Genomic DNA, 22183 nt, shown 5'->3' on the forward strand with positions numbered 1-22183 from the left:
TCTTTAGCAACAAATGACTGAAACCTCCTTGTAAATTTTTTCTAAGATCCTCCCAAACAGTTGGTGTTTGTACCTATCAAAGAGTTGGACGAAACAAACCCAAACAGGTAAAGAAGGAGACTGAGGATGGATGGATGGATGAATAGGTGGATAGATGTCTGCACGGGGCCTCACATAAACACACAGATTACATAAATACGATGTTTTCTCAACATAACTGCATGCAAGAAAATATCCATACAGGACACAAACACATTTACGCAGACATATTTACTGTATATACGTAGCAGAGGTGAAACAGGGACAAGATTAAAAGTGTAGGTCTGCTGTCTCTCCAAGCTTTCCTTCCTTCAAGTAGCAGACACTCTTTACACAGAGTGAGCTGAGTTTATCAGTTTTGCTGTGGGTAACTGATGATGTTGGTTTGTTGAAAGCCAACACAGATTCATCCCAAAAGTTGCAAGCTTGCTTCGTTGTGAATTTTGTTCTCGGCAAGATTGAACATCATCTGGACGAACATTTAGATCCCAGGACACTGAGGACTTTTTGTTTTTTACACTTTGTTCAGACACTTGAGTCTGTACCCAGGTTAATTTAGTTTTTCATTTACTTTCTACACACGAGAATTCCTCCAAACTGTGGGTCAATTTTGCAACACATATCTATGAAACATATATCATATATGTATTGTGCATATATCACCTCCATGATATCAGTGAGTATGCAAGTTCTGCAAACATGAGGGTTAGTGGACAATTTTATGTCATTATTTTAACACTGTTAATATGGTTCCCCTACAATGCAAAGAAAAACACAATACCAAAAAAAAGTCATGCCTGGGTGCTTGGCATGTCATTATACAGCAGCACCTTTGAATAAGAGAGATTTCTTATGTGATAAGGTTTATGACACTGCAGGTTTTCACCGGACCTGCAGTTGGAACTGATAAATGGATTAGAGAGGAGTTTGTGGGCCAAAAACCCAAAACAGTGAGCTGAAAGACACTACAATCTTCAGAGGATAACTGTAGAGTTGATGATAATTCTCCATGGGTTTGCCACTGTGTGTGACCCCTTTCACATTACACACTTGATTAATTTGATCCATTGCTAATATAACTAGACTCTAAACCAGTCTTTTCCAAACTTAGGGCCACGACCCAAAATGGGTCACGGACCCATTTTTATTTGATCACCAATTTGTCAGAGTTAATCAGAGTAAAATGCATAACAATATTATGATATGTGAATTCATTTCCCTGACTAAAATAGAAGAAGAGTGTTCTTTTTTGCTACACTGGTCTGTTCAGCTCAGATGTTGTGTGCTGAACAGACCCCCAGACAAACGAAGCATTCTCAGCATCGGGGCAAGTCAGACGAATTTTCCTGCACAAAGAAGAGACCTTCAAGAGTTATGTCCTTGTTTCTATAGCATTTTAATTCCTGTATCTGTTAGTTAGTGACTAGTGTGTTGCTAGCTAGCTAACATTACTTGTCAATGTTTGCCGCTATTGCTGTATTTTTGCAAGTCTGGGTCTCTGGGAAGACACCAAATTCCTTTTTTATGTCTCGAACTGAAAGAGTTTGGGAACCCGTGCTCTAGATTCTAGAGTCTGTTAGATAGAATAACCCAAGTATTGGAAAGTATTTAGGCAATTCTGACCTGATGATGTCGCTAAATAAGAGGTTATTGAGACGTTTCACTCTAAACCACAAATGTTAACCAGATGTCAACAGAGGGGAATTCATGACATTACCAAAGTCATTATGAGTCATCCTCTGAGGAACATGAATGTGTAGTTGTTATACGTCTGTAGAAGAAAGGGAAAACGTTTGCCTGCTTAGAAAAGTCAGGGGATTTCCAAAATCATTTGGATTCGTCCCCTGAGCACCATGAATGTATGCACAAATTTTCATGGCAGGTCACGCAATAGTTGTTGAGATATTTCAGTCTGAACTAAAGTGGTGAACCAACAGACCAACCAACCAAAATTGCCTTCCCTACAGCGGCACCACCAGCATGGCTTAAAGTAGCTGACAAGTGCAGCTTTGAGTATTTCAGAATTCTTATTGTGACCATTGGTGTTTTGATATTTCTTCATGCCAAATTTTAAACGGAGGCATTCTGTGGTGAACCTTAGACCTGTTTTCTTGATCGTACCCAAATCTGGTAACAGCTTTCACACTCACCAAATGTAATGGCCTCACGTCAGGGAAATCCCTCCAATCCAAATGTTAAAATGTCCTCTAACTCTCCACTAAATCTAAGTATAATATCCATTTTTATAACATATATATTTACATCTGTGGAATCAAATCAAAGTACAAGACTGCATGTAAAGGTCTCCATCAAAAAACTAGCTCAGATTTGATCATTTAGGAGCAGCAGGATAACAGTTCATATTTTTAGGTGTGTAGTACACTGCCAGTCTATGAGCATGAGCTCCCCTCTCTCCATCCCAGTTGCAGGCGAGGTAAAAGACTAAATAAATAAGGCATGGCTGTGAGGGTCGCTGAGCCATGACCTTTCGGCCCATTTGCTTTTTGAGCACAGAAGTGCAGCCTCAGCTAGCTGCTCCCTCAAACTCCGGAGGGCGAATTTTAATCAGCGCCGAGCTGATGGCCGAGGCAGTGCATCATGCTTAACGAGGCTAAAAGAGGGCTTTCATTTACCCATGCACAGGTAAAAAATGATCCACAGTGCTCATAAGACAACCCTATTTCCCCTTTTCCTTTCCTACTCCAGACCCCAATCCTGCCTCACAGAGATGAGCTACTCTGTGCAGCAGAGTGTATTAGGTTTATACACTGTTGTTTTTTCTTTTCACTTATCCACTTGAGCACTGTTGTTTTAACTCTTCAGACATTGTTTTTGTTTTATTTTGTGCACAGCCATTTCAACTTCTGCCACCACAAAGATTCATCTGGACGAAGACTCTATTAGTTTGCTGTGTATTTGTTTTACAGCTGTTTATGAGTTTATTAGGTACACCTTTAGAATCTAGTGTAATCCAGTACAAGAGCCCTGCAAAACATCTTGTCTGTAATGTAAATCTTTTGTTGACTCTTTGTCAGAGAGGAGCTGATTGAACTCTGTGGTAATATCTGAGTCCATACAGTAGTTAGTGGTGGTGCTGGATTGGATTGCATTACACTGAAAGGAGTCTCTAATATTTTGTCCAAACCCAAGTTCTCTCTGTATGTCTGTGTGTTCGTATTTTAGGCCTAGGTTGGTCTGTCGCTTTGTTTGAGGCTGAAATATTTCAACAACTATCGAATGGACTGGCCTGAAATTTACAGATATCCATGGTGCCCATATAATGAATCCTAATAACTCTGGTGATCCCCTGACTTTTCGTCTAGTGCCTGCACGAGGTCTGCCTAAATAAAGCCTCACAGAGCTGGTACCATGGCTGTAGACTCTGAGTCTTGTTTGCATTTATTGTGTTGCTTTGTCTATTACTTTATTTTTACATTTAATGTTCTTTTGACTACTCTCTGTAAACCAAATTGTGCCTCGGGGACGTAAAAGCTCTACTCTACTTTACATGTCCCTCCCTTGCTCTGGCCTAATGTATGCCAGAACAGGCTCAGGCCCTATTTTTTTTTTTCATTCATCTCTCCTCCCATTATATATCTTCAGTCCTATTTGGACAGGATTAATACTGTAGAGGGAGGCGGGTAGTAAAATATTTCCCCTGCTACTTAGCAACTGAGCTAATAATTCCAAATGGAATTTCAGCCATTGATGGTGTACAGAAGGTAGCTTTCAGAAGAGGATATTTATCAAGAAAACGATGTCGACTGATTTAAAATCTTTGATCAGAAATATAGCCGAATAAACTAATTGAGTTTAGACAACATTTATGAGATTTTGACAAACAAAAATTGGGAAAATGATCACTTATTTGCTCATTATTCTCGTTGCCTTATTCCTTTTTACACCATCCAACATCCCTCTTTTATTTCTACCTTTCCCTGCTACCTTTCTCTCTCTCTTTCTCTCTGTTGCGATGAGTGTTGTCCTGATGAGTTGAACTCCATCACTCCTTGGCTCCACAGGTCTCATTACAGCCAGGCCAGTGGGGAACATTCTAATAAACAGATGAAGATACACACACACACACAAACACACACAACCTTGAGAAAGATTACACCAGGGACAAGTACAAAATAAAAACCTTTCATTTGATTATTTCAGGCAAAATAAATCACAGCCCGCAGACCCCAACCTCAGAGCAAGAAAAATAGTGATACAATAACATCCACAGTGAGAGCGCAAGCAAACATGCGGCTACAGATAACAGCACTCCTTGTTAAGGAAAAAAATGGACACACGCACACATGCACATTCAAGCACACACTCGAGTAATGAAACATATACACCCTTGCACCTTCCTCTGTTGCACTGTGCACAATAAGTCTTGCTTCATTAAAGCTAAATCTCATCCACTATCAGTTTACAACCACAGAAGTCGTTTGAACCGCCGGGGAAATACAATTCCATTCCATTTCGGGGTTATCTTAATATATGAGCTTGTCTCCGCCACATTGGTTTGCGGTTATGAGCTGGGCAAACACCCACAGCACCGCAATATTGCACCAGCATATTCACAGCACAGATTGGTGCACACAAAGCAATTAGCAGCTCATATACAGGCTTTTCCCTACCAGTATAAGACTTAGGTGCAGAACCTGAGCATTTTTGCACTGCACCGAAACGATTCAGGACTAGACAATCTCCTGTTCATTCATTACGAGAGATATTCTTTTGGATTGGAGAGAGTGGCAGTGAAAATACAGAGTGTTGCATTATGGATTATTTGTAGCCTTGTTATGTTGCCTGTCTAGTGAGTGTTTTCATTAGTCCAGTTTAACCTGCAGAGGTTTCTGAAGGCTTGTGTAACATGTTCTGCTGCCACAGGGGAAATAAATTCATGACGAGCGCAAAACCAGGTCTAAGCGTCTCCTGGCATATTTACCGCAGAAGTGAACAAGGGAGAAAATCTGTCACACCGCCTAGTATCACGTGTGTCACAGATGATGAGCTCAAAAAGACAGTCTGAAAAATGTTTAACTGTCAGAGAAAATAATTATGCGGGAGGAATGAGAGTGACAGCCGAATCAACTGACTACAGTAACTCAGCTGACTGGTGGCCACTGGCAAAGTGAGCGGTCTACAGACGTCAAAGCAAACAAAAATTTGGGTAAGCAGCCAAACGCTGTTACATTGTCAGATGGCTAAGGGAGGATGAGAAAATGGCAGTTCAAATCCATTCACTATAAGTCTTGTTTTACCAGTGTCATTTGGTATGGTGCACAGTGCGATCACTCACAAAAATGTGAAGGATTACTTCAGGACATAGCGCTCACTACATCAGGGAACATACTTGTTTCACTTTTCTTCTTGCTAGTGTCTGAACCCAACCGATGTTGGGTTTTTATAAATACTGAGTTGATAATGGACCAAAATGATGTTAAAAGTGCATATTTACACAATGCTCAATGCCCAAACACAACACAACACAGCGCCTACACCCTCCAGAGAGTGACGGGAAACCCCTGATATAAGGTATATGTGCAGAATTGTGTATGTTTGTGTCTGTGTGTAGGTGCATTAGTCAGCTCCCATGTCTGGTTCTTTTTCTCCTCTAATTTCTACATCCGGTGTTAATAGCAAACAGTAAACTGTGGATTGCAGTCTGTTTGTGCACGTCCCCTAATCCTTAAGACAGTCCTCTCAGAATGGAGGATTGTCCTGAAATGGCAACTCCTAACATTCCCAGGTACAGTACCACAACGAAACCACCACTGCCGCCGCCAATAATGCTGCAGCGTTGTCATAGTAAATAGTTTTATGAGATGTAACTCACTCAGACACAGTGGAGTACAAAGAAGACAAATCTCTCAACACTGTCAATGTCTGAGGTGCTCCCGCTATCCATCCTCCATCGCTCCTTCATTCACTATCTGTCTGGCCCTATCCCACCTGTATGACACCCAATCACTCTTCATCCCTCTACCCATCCATTACCCCTGTCACTTCATACTTCCATTTCTCTGCCCCAAGGCCTGAGCTCTCCTCACCTGACACAGATGATACCATCTGAGTGTATTACTGGGAATATCATGAGTGATATGTGGTCAAATATCTCCTCACAAAGGTTATAATATGCGTATGCTGCATTCAGCCGTGCTGTGTTGGCGGCCCCACATGATGATTGGTACCACTTTTTTAATTAGTCACAGTACATAAAGGGTTTAAAATTTTTAAAGTTATAACGTATGGCTTTATTAATGTTGCCTAATGACTTAACAGTATTTTATAGTTTGAAGGCTTATTAGAAAATGAATACATCCTTAAAAGACTTTTAATGATTCAAAATAAAAGTAAGTAATTAATAAGGTCTTCTTTATGTACAGTCATCCATAAGGTCTGAGTGTACAAATATTAGTGAGTAGCAGCTGGTCTAAATGTTCTACAATTTTTTCCAGCAGATAAGTGGTCAAACTGTCCATTAAAGATGTCTTCATGGGGAATCTCTGTCAAGATAAAGTAGATTATGTTGGAGGAGGACATACACCAGCCCAGTGATTTTTTTACAACCTGGCAACCACAATGCTGATGAATGCAGAATTAACACAAAAATGTTTGTCCAGATGCTTTGAAGCCCCTTTCCAGTGTTAAAGTGGTAAAAAAACATTGTTACTTAAGAATTTAGGAGCTAGTTAAATAAATACCTGATAATTTCTTTAAATGTAAACAATTTGGTAACCAGAAATCAGGCACTATTCAGCATGTTTACATGCACTTCAGTAATGAGATTATAATCTGGTTTCTCCAGTAACCTGATCATTTAAACATCATGTAATCTTAATACCCTGTTTTGGAAATTGGAGACGGGGACTGGACAAAGCTTATATCGCCAGCTTGATTTTTGTAACATCAGAAAACGTAGCTAGTTTGTGATTACACAAAGGGATACCAAAGATGTCAAATAAAAAGGGAAAAAAAAAAATCAAGAGAAAATTATATGTCTGGCATTGGCAAGCCCAGAGTTGCTGGAAAGTGCAAATTTGTAATATTGACTTTTTCACAGTGAGTACCGCTTATTGGTCATAGTGTTGGTGAGTTTTCTTATGACATAAAAGCAAGTCAAATGTTCAAGAGAAATGACTACCAATTTTATATTATATAGAGATGCTTGAGCTGGTGGGTGGCGCTGACATTAAAGTAGTTGAGGTTTATATTTAAAGCCCCCAAGAAAATCTGAGCCCCCACCCGATACTCTCCACTCCTCAATGCCGTCCTCCCTCCTCCTCCTCCTCCTCCTCCTCCTGCCGGGCAGTGCAGACCAGCAGGCATCAATCTCTGGCCGGGCTCTTCCTCCTCTTTAGTGATGGCAGGCTGACACAGACGCAGAGCTTGTCACAGGCTTTCACGGCATTGACCTGCCACACTTCGCTCTCCTTTCTCCCATAAAAGGAGGAGTGAATGATGGGGAGGCAAGGCAGTAGCATGAGAGGATAGGCAGGGAGGGAGTGACAGACTCATACAGCATGCATAACAACTAAGTACGCCTCTCCACATGCATCACTCCATCCATCTCCGCCCGACTGTCTCATCTAAGGCCAGTGGAGACACACAAACACAAACGCACGCACACACAACTTTATAAAGATTCAGGAGGTTGGCTGCAAGCTGCAAGCTGCTTCACAAGCTGACTATCAAAGCTAGGGGGGAAGGAAAAAAAGAAAAAAAAAAAAATCAAATCCTGATTCCTCAAATTCCAGCTCATAAGACGAGGGTCACACTGGCAGGTCCGACTTCCTATCTCAGGGACATTGCTTTAAAAAAAAAGCACATTGTGCTGACATGGGTGCCACTCAGAGCACCATATCCCTGCCATGTTCACACATTCTTTCAGACAGACACACAATCACACACCTTGACCTTTACAGGGAAATTCTCAAACTTAGAAATGTTGGCTGGAAGGCTTATTTGAGGGTTATCATGCATTTTAAAGTATAATTTATCAAACCCTGTTCTCCTTTTTCTGTCTTCAGCTTGATTCTATAGTCCTATATACATGCAGCTCAGTGTGATATCATTTTACAGAATCCAGTTGTCGCAATTAATTAATGATTCCGAGCAAATCAATTTTTTCATTTTATATCATATTGTGACATATATCAATATCCACAAATATGCCTATTAATATACAATATGTGTGATGCTGATTTCAATCATATCGCCCAGCATTATATTGTGATAATATTTTAGGGAGCACTAAAGAATACAACTTTATTGACCATCAAGATGGATAATTGTCTTTGGCCCATCTGGCACTTCATTAAAACACACACAAAGCCCGTATAATACACTGAGAGTGTGGACAAAATAAGATACACAAATTTAAGCAAGTCTCTGAGGACTGAGCAAATCAGCTTGATTATTAAGTCCCATGAATACCTTTTTGTATATGCTCTTTTAGTTGATGATGCAGAGAAAAATTTTGAGTAAGCCAATTATTAGCGATGGGATCATGAGTGAACTCCAATACAACAGTCAAATACGCTCAGACACTTATGTCAGTTTAGTTAGAAAACTAAAAAAAAACCCACAAACATAACCCTCATATCAAAGTTTCCTATAAAGATAATCAAGTTTTATATATGTAGAGTATTGTCCAGCTCTCCTTTTTATTATAGGTGGTTCTGTCTGTCTGATGACAAATGATGTGCAATAAAGACTTCTGCCCATATGCAGGTCTGGGCTTAAATCAATATCCCAATAACCATATTATTTTTCTACAATGATAAACAGTATATCCCAATTTTCAGTGAATGAATCGCAACATGAATCCCAACGTCCCAAGTTCCGGTCTGGCTGGGAACCTCTGTCTCTGTCTCTCTGTCTCTCTCTCCTCATTTCCTGTCATCTCTCATCTGTTGACTTTCTAATTAAGGCATAAAAAAATCCCCCAAAAATATGTATTTTTAAAAATGACATTCTTTGCATCGAAGTGTCAAGCACACCTCTATCACCATGTCTTCAAAACAGGATACCGCTCAGCAAATACGCATGATGTAGTTGAATCATCAGTCCGACTAATACTGTATGTGCGCCATCATGAAGCTACAGTATGCTCTCTGTATCATGAATAATGGCCTTCCATCAATTTGATGAGCGCCGGGACAATGCCAGTATATCCCCGAAGATCAGTGGTCAGGGCTGACTGTTTGATGAGGAGCGATTTGTAGGGCTCAGGAAAGAGCTTCCTTAAAGCCCGCTGGGCCTCAATTTTGGTCAACACAGAGAAATCCCTGTAAAAATACTGTCCAAGAATAAGGTCCAACTCTCTCAGAGGGATTACAACCTATATGTTCTCTAAGCAAGCTCATGGAGACCAAGTCAAACAGCCCTGTGACCATGAGTGAGAGATGAGTCTACATACCGCACAGCTGGATATGAGCCCTTGTGATCAGATAAGGGGAGCAGCATGTGCACTGGGGACTGAACTTTGATCATGACAAGATTAAGCTTGAAACTGAAATGTGCTATTCATGCACACTCATCTGGCAGCAAGTTGAAAGAGGCCGTGCATTAATGAGTCAGTAACTGACTAAACTGCATAATGAGAAATAATGAAGATACCAAGGATGAAAAAGACACTGTCATGCCAGAGAAATTCAAAACATCTGTATTTTACAGGTTCAGAGGCCAAAACATTGTTTCATTCACAGGGAGTGTACTGTGATTAACAGGTAAATAAAAAGGTTGTTTCTTTTCCCATGATGGGTTCCTTTAATATATTCATTAAAGCTGGGCAGACACTGTGCGTTTATATTAATCCTCTGCGTGTTTTAATTCATCTTTCTGCATGGCCAGAACAAGCAACTTATACTCTCACACGGTGGCAATCAGCCGACCGGCCATGACATGGAGCTCACACTAAATGTAAGCGTGGAACCCAGTTTTGTCCGGTGACAACTTCCAACCCAGGTCTTCAAACAGTACGACTGCATCCTCCCCAACAATGTTGACGAGAAGAGAGAGAGAGCCAGCCAGAGAGCCAGCATTACTTTATGCAATTTCATTATGAGCGGAAATTAAGATGGCTGAAAGATGCAGACAAAAGGACTTGTCTGTTCTGCGGCGAAGTTCATCACAGTCGAGGCTAAAGTTTTAGCCACAACGTGTAAAATACTACTCCAACAATACTAAAAAAAGCCGAATGTATGTTTATAACAGCTCTTCATAGCAGCCATGTGGGAAATTGGACTGTTGAAGTGCTTAAGGTGCAATAGCCGACCAAAATTTCTGACCTGCCAGAAGTCCAATCAATTGCCCGAGAGACAGACCACTGATTGTTCAGGCCAATAATCAGGCTTCATCATCGCCCTCAAATGGCATGTAAAATGGCGGCTGGTCTGGTAGAAATCAGGCGACAATTCAGGGTTAAACTTGGGCCTGATCCATACATTGTCTGCCCAGTTTAAGACACCGGCTAAATAGTGAACATTAAAACGTGTTCAGATTTGTCTTCTTTCTTTCAAACCGGGAATTGTTTATGTTCTAGAAAAACTAAACTTTATACAAACACAACAGTCTTTCACTTTCTGGTTGGTTGATCCTCTTCACTTGTGTTTTTACAAGCATAGCTTGGGCTTTAACACTCGAGACACTGTAAAAGACAATATGCCACAAAATGTATTTACAGGGACTCAGTATTGACTTTTGTGTTTCGAGCCAGAAGACCATTTCTTCACGTGACTGACTTGTAGATTAAGGTTCTAGCTTTCCAATATCGTAGACGAAGGATATGTGGAATACATGAGGCTTTGAGCTTGCAATTCAGAAATATCCAGGTTCGGATCTTAGAGAATTCACCCCATCCCCACCTAAAGAGATGTGTAGTACCTCCTCTGTGGCATCAGTCTCTGTTCTGCCCAGTTGAGTAGCTGCCCTAGCCATATCTAGCCAAGTCCTGGGTATCAGTCTTGGGCGTCTCTGGATACTGTAGGAGCGAGAGGAGGGCTGGAAGGGAGGAGCAGTGATGTTGCTGGTACAGGAGGACACAGCAGGGTTAGGACTGAAGAGTTTCTCCCTGGACCGTTAGGACTGTTTGAGTCGTTTCCTTGGGGGACCCAGGAAGGGGCACTGGGCCGAGGCCAGGGAGTGATAGGCCTCTGCTACCAGGTGTGGGTGAGAGATCACCATCGACTTCCAGCCTGACGTCTCCATCACATCAGCTGCATGACTGCGAGAAAGACGGCAACAGGAGGAGATACAGAGTAGAAGAAAGTGACAAAATGTTCAAAGTAAACAAACTAAATAAACAAGCAAATAAAATAAGTACACAAAAATTAACCAGTTCCTCAAGAGTTTGGGATTACATCGCTCCATCTGTGTGGAGTGCAGCTCTGAGACATTTAGGATTTGTCATACCAGCTGGTAGAGCTGTTATTTACTTTATATTTTTAAATATTCTACCCCAAAGGTCATTTTTGAGAGGAAAAAAACAGCACACAAGTAAAAGGACAACATTCGAAGATCATAAAGATGTGGGCATGTGATGAAGAAGTCTGTTGAGTCATATCATATCATACCATATCATATCGTCTTTAGAGTACCGGTTCCCAGCCTTTTTGACTTGTGATCCTTTATAGCCAACACCTACTTGCAACCCCCCATCACACATTATATACAGCTATGTGCTGTGAACACCTCAACCAAAGTATTCACAAATTTTACACAATTTGAGGAAAAAAATGTGAGAAAGGTAAGAAAAGGAAAATCTACAAAATTTTGTGTAGCAGATTTTTATTACATCTCTCCTATGTGTTCAATGAATTCACAGCCCCTTAGATTTTGTTTGTGACCCCTTGGGGGTTCCTGACTCCCAGGTTGGGCACCATTTTTTTTCAGTTCACCACATACTGACCAAAGTGGCCATGATATGGCCAATCTGGGAAGGTAACTAAGTACAATTACTCACGTATTGCACCTACTACTACATTTACTTTATATCTGTGTTTTTCCACTACATTTCAGAGGAAAATATTGTACCTTTTACTCCACTACTTTTAACTTACAGCTATAGTTACTGGTTACTTTGCTGATTAAGATTATTCAAAACATGTGTATGAAAAGGAAACTTTGTTAAGATTAACTCTCTACCAATAACCTAACAAAATAAAGTAGTTAAAAAGTGCCTCATCTCAAACAGTTATAACATGAAATTCTTGTAATACTTTTGTACTTTAGGCCAAGAGTAGACATGCCACGTACAGTACTTTTGGTTAGTTAAAATTTTGAATGCAAGATTTTTACTTGAAATTGAATATTTTTACACTGCACTATTTCTCATCTTACAAACAATCTCAGCCTGAATACTTCAATCTCAACAACAAGTCCTGGTGTCAGGTGATATACAGTATGTGAGGTGATGTAAGAACAGAAAGCACAAAGCTGGTTATTTTGGAGAAACTGCACACAAACTACTAATCCTACTCCTTTTCATCATTTTTCTGTTTGCTATCAAAAAATTACCATATGGGAAATCCCCACACTGTTAAAATGAATGGTAATTTTCAAGTTATATAACTATTGGGATTCCCTGTGGTTGTGCGAACCCAGGGCTTTTAGCAATAATGAACTAATGGCAGCCAGAGAGCCCAAAAAAGTTGGATAAATACTGTAAATAATTGCTAATGAGTTTTTCTCTTGGTCAACATCTCCCACAGATGTTGTTGGTTTCCACCAACAGACGCTGTGGCAGTCCTGACCCTACTGATGCCCTCAGGGTGCTGAGCTGCACTATCACGCACACCACTGCGTGGCCTTTAATGACATTTTTCATGTTTCATTATGTGTAAATAAACAACAGCGTGTGTGTGTGTGTGTGTGTGTGTGTGTGTTTGTGCTCACATGTGTTTATATCTTGGCGTGTCGACTTTTGGCACTAAGGTTTGTTTATGTATGTCTGTTTGTGGTTATATGCAGTCCACACAGCAGCTCCGGACCTCCAGCCAACCTCTCACCCTATTCTCTGTGGAGGAAGTGAACCCCTGCTCACAGTAATGGTCAGTGTGCTGATGCTGAGGCAACAGGCCAGTGAAAGGGCACGAGGACAGCAGTCACAGCAGGAGAGGAAGGAGGAGGGGTGAACGAAGGTAGGAAGGAGAGAAGAAGACAGCAGCAGTGGCGAATAAATACATTTTAAAAAAACCAGGGAGGTGAGGGAGAGTAATGAAAGCGCAGAGAGAGGGACAGGAGGGGACCGAGAAAGGGTGAGGAGCAGTGATGTGAAGGTAAATTAAAAAGAGGCCAAACTATGACCTCCAGTCAGCAGTAATAATGAGGTAAACCACCACTCTCAGAAAAAAAAAAAACTATCAGAAAAGTACCGGTTTTTTTCTGCCTTAATAGACCTTTGCTTCAATTACTCAGGTCATGTTTGCACCACTCACTGTGATTTATTCAATGAATTTACTCAGGCCTAAAGATTCATGTTAGGCTAAAAAGTGGGTAAACTGTTTTCTACAAACAAAGTGGATAAAGAGACTTTGGGTGGCTGTACTCTCTGCTACATCCCTGGAGAGGATAAGTAAATGAGAAAGAGGTAGTATAAAGAGGATTCCTATTGTCTCGACTATATGACCGTAAGCTACTTGTAAAGACTGGTTTGGAAAGTGGTTGAGGTGCTACTGGGGGGAGGATTATTGGTTCCTCCGTGTCGTCTGGTTTCTATATTCGTCCTCTAAATTGATTTTTGTTTTGTTGCTCTTGTTGCTGTCGATTGTGTCCGCAGAAGGAGGGTTGATAACGCTTTGTTGGCCAAGAGTCCCCCGGGGCCAATTTTCCTACCACCACAACAGCGCTGTAGCAAATTAAACTGTCATAACGCCCATAACCACAATTAATGACTGGGATTAGGGGCAGAAATCTGCATTACTGAACACCTTTAGGCACACATGAGCTCTTAAGCACAGAGCAGGAGAGGGATAAAGGGGAGAAAAGGGAGTAGAGGGAGGAAAAGGAGTGAAGATGAGGGGGGGGGGCCCATTCGGGAACAAGGCCAGGAGATGGAGCAAAACTGCAAAGAGAGGACAGAGGAATGAACAAAAGGATGTGAAATGTGTCTGGCTGTGAGACAGAGAATTCAGAAAACAGAAGGACGGTGTCGAGCAATTTAGGTAGTGACTGTGAAAATGCTTTTAGTTTCAACTGGGCATTCAAATACTGGATCATTCACCTCTCCATCGATATAAATAGCAGTCATCGATGCTAATACGCCCCATCTTACCTAAACAGGCTGCCTGCAACATGATTAACATCAGCAGTTGAGTTTATTGCTAAATGGCCCAGTATGATACAGCAGCAAAATGGTCTGATCTGGGGATTCAATTAAATTTCCTCGGGAGACAAAAATTGCTCCCACTGAAATTAATGACTTCCTTTGACAAAAAGCTAAGTGTGTAAGTGTGTGAAACAGAAAAAAATGTTTGCATAAGAGCGGAAGTAGTTCTGTTTTCAGTGCAGGCGTGTAACTCACTAGTTGATGAAGTCCACAGCCTGCGTCTTGAGCTGGTCGGCACTGTGCAGGTCGGCGAGGATGAGGACCTCTGCAGCGTTCTCCACGGACAGACTTGTGCACAGAGCGTCCTCACACATCACCTTCAGCCTCTCCAGAGCATACTACCAATGACACAGAGTGAAAGAGAGAGACACAGAGAGGAGAAACAACAGGGAAACCAAATTACTTAAACAATGCTGCCACCAACAACTGTTGTCACACAATGTAATGATACGGAAACACAGAATTACTCCGCTGCAGTGGTAACAAAGCCTAAACTGAATGAGAAAATACATGGCCAAGACGGGGAAGTGACAGTTATGCAGACTGAGGTGGAGTGATGATGGAACAGGGGATCGCTTGAGAGGTAAAAAAAAAAATCATTTCCACTGAATGTGATTACAAAATTGCTAGGAACAATAACCTTCTCTCATATTCATACACATACACTTCAGGATGAGTTTTAGGAGAAGAGCAGAGAATTCGGGGGAATTTGCTTCACCACAATTTTTCAATTTAGCAGAGTACTTTACCAACACTAATGATGTAGAGGACTTGATATGAATGAACTTACACTAAATAGGACTTGTGCTGGGCACATCTAGTTTTCTGCCACTGAATTTAGAATATTGGTTAGAGAAAACACGCTAATTTGGAGCTGCAATCCAGCACTCTTCATTCAAGAAGGAAAGATATAAATACATTGAGGAAATATTAATATTTATAAAAAATAAAAAAAGCCTCAGGGAGGCAGTGAGTCCCAAAGACAAGCTGACAACATTAAAAGGCACATTTTACAAATTTTACACATACAGTTTAGTATACATGTTATGGGGAGTATTACTCGGCAGATGAAAACCGTTGTATGATTTCTTCTGTAGCTCTAAATGCAAATAATCTGGTGTTATCAGGGCAATACTAAATGCCTGGAGTGCCGCTTTAAAATCAGTGACTGAATTGAAAAGGCCGCCTGAAATTTTATAGGAGATAGTTGTTGCTTGGTTAAATCTTTTATACTCTTTTGACAAGATTACTGCTATAAACATGCTTGGAAAAACCTATTGGGCTTACTTAATAAGTGAATGAAAGGCTGCTTCAGTCATAACACAATGGACTAGACCTGCTCTGAGTAATTATAAGTTGGAAAAATACGAAACAAGGTCTACATTGAGCTGCATGATACTATTAATAAAGCACGGGCAATAGGTTCCAAGAATACTGGAAAATAGTGAGAGCAAAACCAGAAGAAAGAAGAGCAGAAGAGACAAATAGACAAATAGTCAGGACACCTTGAGTACGCAGGTTCAGTACACAGTAAAGTGTCTATAAAGTTTGGATGTGATTGTACAAGTGCATGTAGTCATGAGTTATGAAGCATTTAGTGTTTCTAAGGTACATTTTTGGGGACATTATTATGCATACTGTCTTGTGTGTAAATTTACACAGTAACAGGTGCACGCACATCCACACACACACACACACACAAAATCTCTCTGTACCTTGTCAGCTGCAGCCAGCAGGTCATCAGCCATCTTGTCTAGGTTGGGGGCCTTGCCTGTGTAGATGAAGCACATCATCTCTTTGAAGACATCTGGCTCCACGTCATTTATCTCCACACGGTTCTGAACAGGAGGAGAGGACAGGAGAGCATACACAGAGGGTTTAACGAAATAAAAGGCAAGAAGAAAAAGACAGATGCTTTGACAATCCTTCAAAACCACTCGCAGCGCCAGTGTGTTATTTTATTTCATGTGGATATCCCAAAACCTACCTGATTTAAACTCACTCACCTGGTTTAGCACACACACAGGGACAGTCAGCCATGCAGCGATACAAAACAAGTTCCAAGTGCCAAATAAAAAATAAAAAAAAAGGGGTTTTTTGAAGGATCCTCTGAAAAGTCTGAACACGTTTCAGCAAACCTACAGTCTAGTACTTTTATTTAATTCTTTGCAGCTTATTACTGAAAATTAATCCTGAGCATTCATTCCTTGACAGTGCCTGCAGCCGGCAAAGTAGGCTTTATCGCTCGCTGGCACAGTGACGGTAACCTGAACCTTTCCCTCCGCACTGACAGGCAGAACAAAGCAGTAAACCAATTATACCAGTGCTTTGTCGTCACCACGGCGACCAGCTGCCTTTTAGCAGGGTCAGGTTCGGTGTACCAACAGCTTAGTGCATTTGTGTCAACTCTGACCACTCGACAGCAACGTAAACACACTGCGAAATAAGGGAGGGAGAGTCTGAAAAGCAGCTGGGTTGAGCTTACAGCACGGAGTCTGCTACACTACCCTTTCACGGGAATTCAGAAAACACGCGTACACACATGAAGGCATGTTAGCTCACATAACACGAATATTCCCCTCGCACCATTACATGCACAGAGTCTGCAGGCGCATATTGTTTCTAAAGTAGCCGCCGACTCTTGCTTGAAAAATAATATTCTTCATCAGAGCTTGTGTCTTCTTACATTTACAGTAAACAAGCCAGGAATAAGGTGGGGTTTCACGTACGGACGATGAAAGCTTGACAAATCTTATGCTGCTAATTTCGACAGCGGAGTGTGCTGGAGCGTTAATGAAATAAAAAGGGAAAATAGCACCACATTACCACACTGGAGGTCACGTGAGAAAAACCAAGCAAAGGCAATCTTTCAACGGTATCTCATAAATAGACTACACTATTGTAGTTACAGTATCTGAAGCTCTGCTCTATTCACAAAGCTGTCCTCTATTAGAGTGTTTCTTTATGAGCTCATTTGTCTCTCCTCTATAGAGTGCTGCAGAGGAGTGTTAACCCATCTATCTGTTTTCTCTAAATCGTAAAGGGATGTTGCCCACCCTCCCTCTCTCTCTCTCTTTCTGATGAAGACGCCCACTTAAACAGCAATTAAGATGCATTTCCTGGCTCTGTGCTTTATAATTTCCCCATTCGGGCCATGCAGGCATCAATATTCCGCTGACATGATGGCTAAATCACCAAGTTACAATCTCACCACCTCCTATCATATGAACACAACTGTGGCACGAGGGCTCTCTAAATCACACACGTGAACACACACACACACACACACACACACACACACACACACACACACACACACACACACACACACACACACACACACACACACACACACACACACACGTTAAAACTAACAAACACACAAATATCACAGAGGATACATGAAGAAAGGCTGCATGCAGTGGTGAAATATACACAGATACACAGATACGGATAATCTTCTATTTAATGCATCCAGAATTATCAAGTGCAATCAGGGCAACTAAAAATTAACTTCTAGATGTTGTAAATGCAGGTTTCAGAGAGCTTAATTTAAGTTACCATAAAACCATTTTAATGCTATAGTACTTGACACTAAGGTTAAGATATTTACCAACAACTAGAGTAATGAACTCTGTCACGTACTAAGTAAAGTGCCCAAATTGGATGAAATGCTTAGTATATTGTTCTACCCAGTTCTCTATTAAACTGGACATAAAGTGAAAATCAACCACTGCATGGAGACAAAATACCTTGTGGTTGCTTTTACTTACATTTTAAGTTTGCACATTTAAATTCTCAAACGTTTTTGCTATGTTTCTAATACTTTGGCAGATAGTTTCAAGCCACCATGCGTGGGATAGCGCCAGGCCAATAAATCAGCCGGGCTAAAATCATCAGCCAATATTTTCTTATCAGAGATATATTAGCGCTGGCATGTACAGTATGTCAGCCAAGTTGTAAAGCCTTGGTCATATCAGGAAGTGGCAAAGCTGAAATCATCCACTACGCAGATATTTAGTTCCAGACGTTTGGTGATGTAGTGACTGTAGCTGGTAAACTAGCGTAGCTGCTGAGCTAACTGCTAACATGCGAACCGCCCAGGAACGTGTTAACGCTTGTCAGTCACAAAAGATCCCCAATCTCTCTGCTTCCTATTTTATGTGTTTGGGCTGTTTACTCCCCTATGGCTTTTAATCTCAAGATTGTACAGCATTTTATTCAATAAAGTTATTGATCGGGCAAAAAGTGAGCTAACAAGCTTCCTAACCGCCAATTAGCCAGTTCACACAATTCATTCAAAAGACGTTTTTGTGCCATCAATTCTTGAATCATAACTGTTTATAACTTTTTATGGAGCACTTTATACTGCGAGAGAGAGGAGTTAAATAAATGTAGACGGTGCAAAACAGCTAATATGATACAATTGCTTCCTACATTTTGGACTCTCTGTCTCTCCTTTCCCTCAAAGGTCAGGCCTGTCATGTCAGCTCGCTACTGTTCAACAACGTAAAGTTGCGTGTCAAAGTTAACTACGGTTGAACTTGATTTAAAATCGACCCCACAAGCAAATCCACTGACTCCTGTAATTCCATTTGAATGAACAGATTTTGTCCCAAAATTTCACAGTTTTAAATGCTGGTGTGGCCGGCCTTTAATGAGAAATGCAGTACAGAAAGGCTAAAGATATGTTAGACATGATGTAAAAACTGTCAACTGTAAAGTGTCTTGCTCAGTACATATTGTGGACACGAAATTTAAGTAGTCCTTATTAGAGATATTGTGGCTAAATGCTTGTGGTCGAAAACAAATATTGTCTATAATTACATTTTTTTTTAAGTCTCAAATATTGATATTGGTATCAGCCTCAAACGTCCAGTATTAGGCAGCTCTAGTGTTGAATCTGGAGAAAAAAGGCACCATGGCAGAAGGCAATGCACACCGAGTCTGTCCTCCCACTACAATTTCATCCTGGAAACAGTGAGATGACTGAGTGAAATGCACCACAGACTGGACTAATTTTCAGTGGTGTTGTTTCATTTTGTCTACAAACAACACCTTATGCCTTCAGAATAATTTAGAAGTCCAACACATCACATAAAAATTCGGCACAGAGTGGTTTTAAGGACACCAGGTAATAGAGTTGCAGTCAACAAGACATGAAGGAACACGTGCAGACACACTTTCTGAGAGGTTAGCACTTCCTGACGCAACAGAGAGAAAGACTAAACTATAGACATTCAACGTGCCACTGAGGGAAAAGGAAAAACACAGTCAAGTGCCAAACTCACCTTCTTACTCTCCTCCATCTCGTGCTCAAACATTGCACTGAACACCGGCGAGCGTGCTGAGACAGAGAGAGAAGCAGAAGATATAGAGAGGGTTTTATCATTGTGTGTAACGTCGATACATGGTGAGGTCTCTGATGTCCGTTAACAGCCTGCCACAGGGGCCAGAGCAGAGTGAGGGGGATGACGGACAGCAGTGACAGCAATAGAGGCGTGATGTGGAAAAAGTCGACTGCAGCTCCTTCCTGCTGACAGACTCATGACGACCTCTCAGGTTTGTTTAGCCAGTTTTTACGAGGACAGTTCAGACTATGCCTCCGTTCACAGAACATGAGGAGTAAAAGGACCAAAGTAAAAGTCCTTCAAAGGAAAAGAAAATGGTTAAACTGAGTGTTTGCAATGCAAATGGCTGGTATTTTTGTAATCAAATTTTCACCCAGATTTAGCTGTATCAATTTTGCAAAGCAGACTTTACATATTTTATAATATTCAAAGTAAATACAGGAAAAAAATAAATCACAGTTAAAATAAAACTGAAACAGTGACTCCAAGGTTCTGGAGCTGTTGATACAAAAGGGACACATGGATGATTGTAGTATTTTTGTTTTGATCACAACAGAGATGGGCTGAACATTAAACTTACTGCACTGCTTTGAAGGCTAAACACAGTATGTTTTCTCTCTTATTATCACCCACGTGACCCCAGCTGGAGAGGTCACGTTTAATCTCCAGCACAGACCGACGATGCTAGGTGTCTGATCCAACTGCAGCGCTCCATTTCTGTTGCCTGAAATGATTGCTGTATGATAATTCTGCATGCTTAAAATAATCACCACATTTTGTACCCGTAGTTCTGCTTAAGGCAACGAAACCGTGTATTTTCTCTCTTATCATCCCGGCCGTGACAGCGGTTAGTTTCGGCATGGGCTGATGCTGAACCTCACAGAAGGAGCTGAGGCTGAACTCGATTACCAGTCGATTGTATGCCAGCAGAGGAAGAATGTGTCTCTACAAAGGTTAGAGCTTGGCCTTTACTAAGAATCACATGTCAACCAGTTGCGTCTTCTTTTGATATGGTTCACTTTGTTTGATGATGTGCTCACTGGGTAACAATTTACATTATTGTTTACTCATAAATGCTTAATTAACTACTGATTAAAATTTAACAAATGTTTAACACATTATTAAGTGTGTGTCAAAGTCAGTGATATGCTAATTAGTTTAAGAACTTAATAATGAGTTATTAACTGCAGAGCTAGCTACCCATTTAATTACTCATTTGGAAACATGGTGTCATCCATCAACTCTGCAAAAGCTATAAGTAAGTATAACACTGATAATAAAAGCAAAATGTGAGCGTGAGTCATTGAGTGAATGAGTAAGTTAATAATGTATCATGGTGGTTAAAATGTCAGCAGCTGCTGCTTCAGTAGTAACTAAAGTCTTCAACTAAATAAACAACTAACATCAGGTCCCACATCATTCAGCGTGGCTTTATGATATGCTGTGGCCTAGGGTCAACGTAAAACAGTACAAGGTTTGGCCAGAAACAAAATGGCAAAAGTTGAACCTCTTCGTATCCCCAAATTTTACCAAAGAGAAGCAAAAACACTGGACGTGAACAGTTACAGTCCTGGGTGAAATTATTGGCACCCCTGAATTATAAGTACAGAATTTAGAGTATGTTCAGAAATAAATGCAGATTGACCAATTTTGTATGATCTGAATATTTAATAAAATGTCCAAAGTTACTGAACAACGACAAAAAAAATGCTTTCATATAGTGAAACAAAAAATAGAGATGAAATGTACGCAATTATTGGCACCCTTTTGATGAATTTAAATTGGCTTCTCAAACAAAATTTTAAATCTTTTCAGTTTTCACGTGACCTGAATGTACCAATGAATGATGGTTTTACTGCATAAAAGGGAGCTGATTGTTTCCAGTTTTGTCTTCACAAAGGCAAAGACAAGAGAGCTGTCTGAGAGCATCAGATATGCTCATTTAAAAAAAATATAATAATTTCAAAGGCTACAAGGCGATCGCCAAAGATCTTGAAATCCCCGTTTCAACAGTTTGTAATGTTATCAAGACGTTTCAAGGACGTGGTGCTAAGAAGAAACTCAATGAGAGAAGTCTGCAAAGGTTGGTGGGAATTGTGTAAAAAACACCACACAAGACATCTAAAGAGCTTCAGGCTGACCTGGAGCAATATGGAGCGGTAGTTTCAGCCCGTACCATACCGCACACTAAACCAGGTAAGGCTCCAAGGGCTTGGTCAAGGAGGGCACCACTATTGAAAGAAAGGCAGAAAAAGGAAAGACTAATGTTTGCAAAAACTCTCATAGATACACCACAGTCTTTCTGGGATAATGCTCTATGGACACATGAAACCAAAGTAGAGCTCTCTGGAAATGCAGTGCATCAGTTTGTTTATTGGCGATAAAATTAAGCCCAGAAGGAAAAGCACACCCTACCTACAGTAAAACATGGTGGAGGTTCAATTGTGCTGTGGGGCTGCTTTGCTGC

General features: G+C 40.8%; 1 protein-coding gene across 6 annotated transcripts in view; it reads right to left on the reverse strand.

The window, feature by feature from the left end:
• Positions 1-549: 549 nt before the first annotated feature.
• The window catches only part of LOC120784792 (speckle type BTB/POZ protein), a 93911-nt gene continuing 72277 nt past the window's right edge, over positions 550-22183 (reverse strand). For 5 of the 6 annotated variants that reach the window (XR_005706496.1, XR_005706493.1, XR_005706497.1 and 2 more), the window contains 5 exons: positions 19657-19712; positions 16081-16203; positions 14561-14703; positions 10924-11263; positions 550-4093 (listed from right to left, as the gene is read on the reverse strand). Coding sequence is in view for 1 of the 6 variants with exons in the window: in XM_040118892.1 (XP_039974826.1) it covers positions 11119-11263; positions 14561-14703; positions 16081-16203; positions 19657-19712 (467 nt within the window). In the remaining 5 variants the exon portion in view is untranslated. Of the gene's footprint in view, positions 4094-9687; positions 11264-14560; positions 14704-16080; positions 16204-19656; positions 19713-22183 lie in introns of those variants that run through there. The other variant, XM_040118892.1, reaches the window with a different exon arrangement.

This window comes from Xiphias gladius, chromosome 3, assembly GCF_016859285.1.
Source record: "Xiphias gladius isolate SHS-SW01 ecotype Sanya breed wild chromosome 3, ASM1685928v1, whole genome shotgun sequence".
NCBI classification, from domain to species: domain Eukaryota; kingdom Metazoa; phylum Chordata; class Actinopteri; order Istiophoriformes; family Xiphiidae; genus Xiphias; species Xiphias gladius.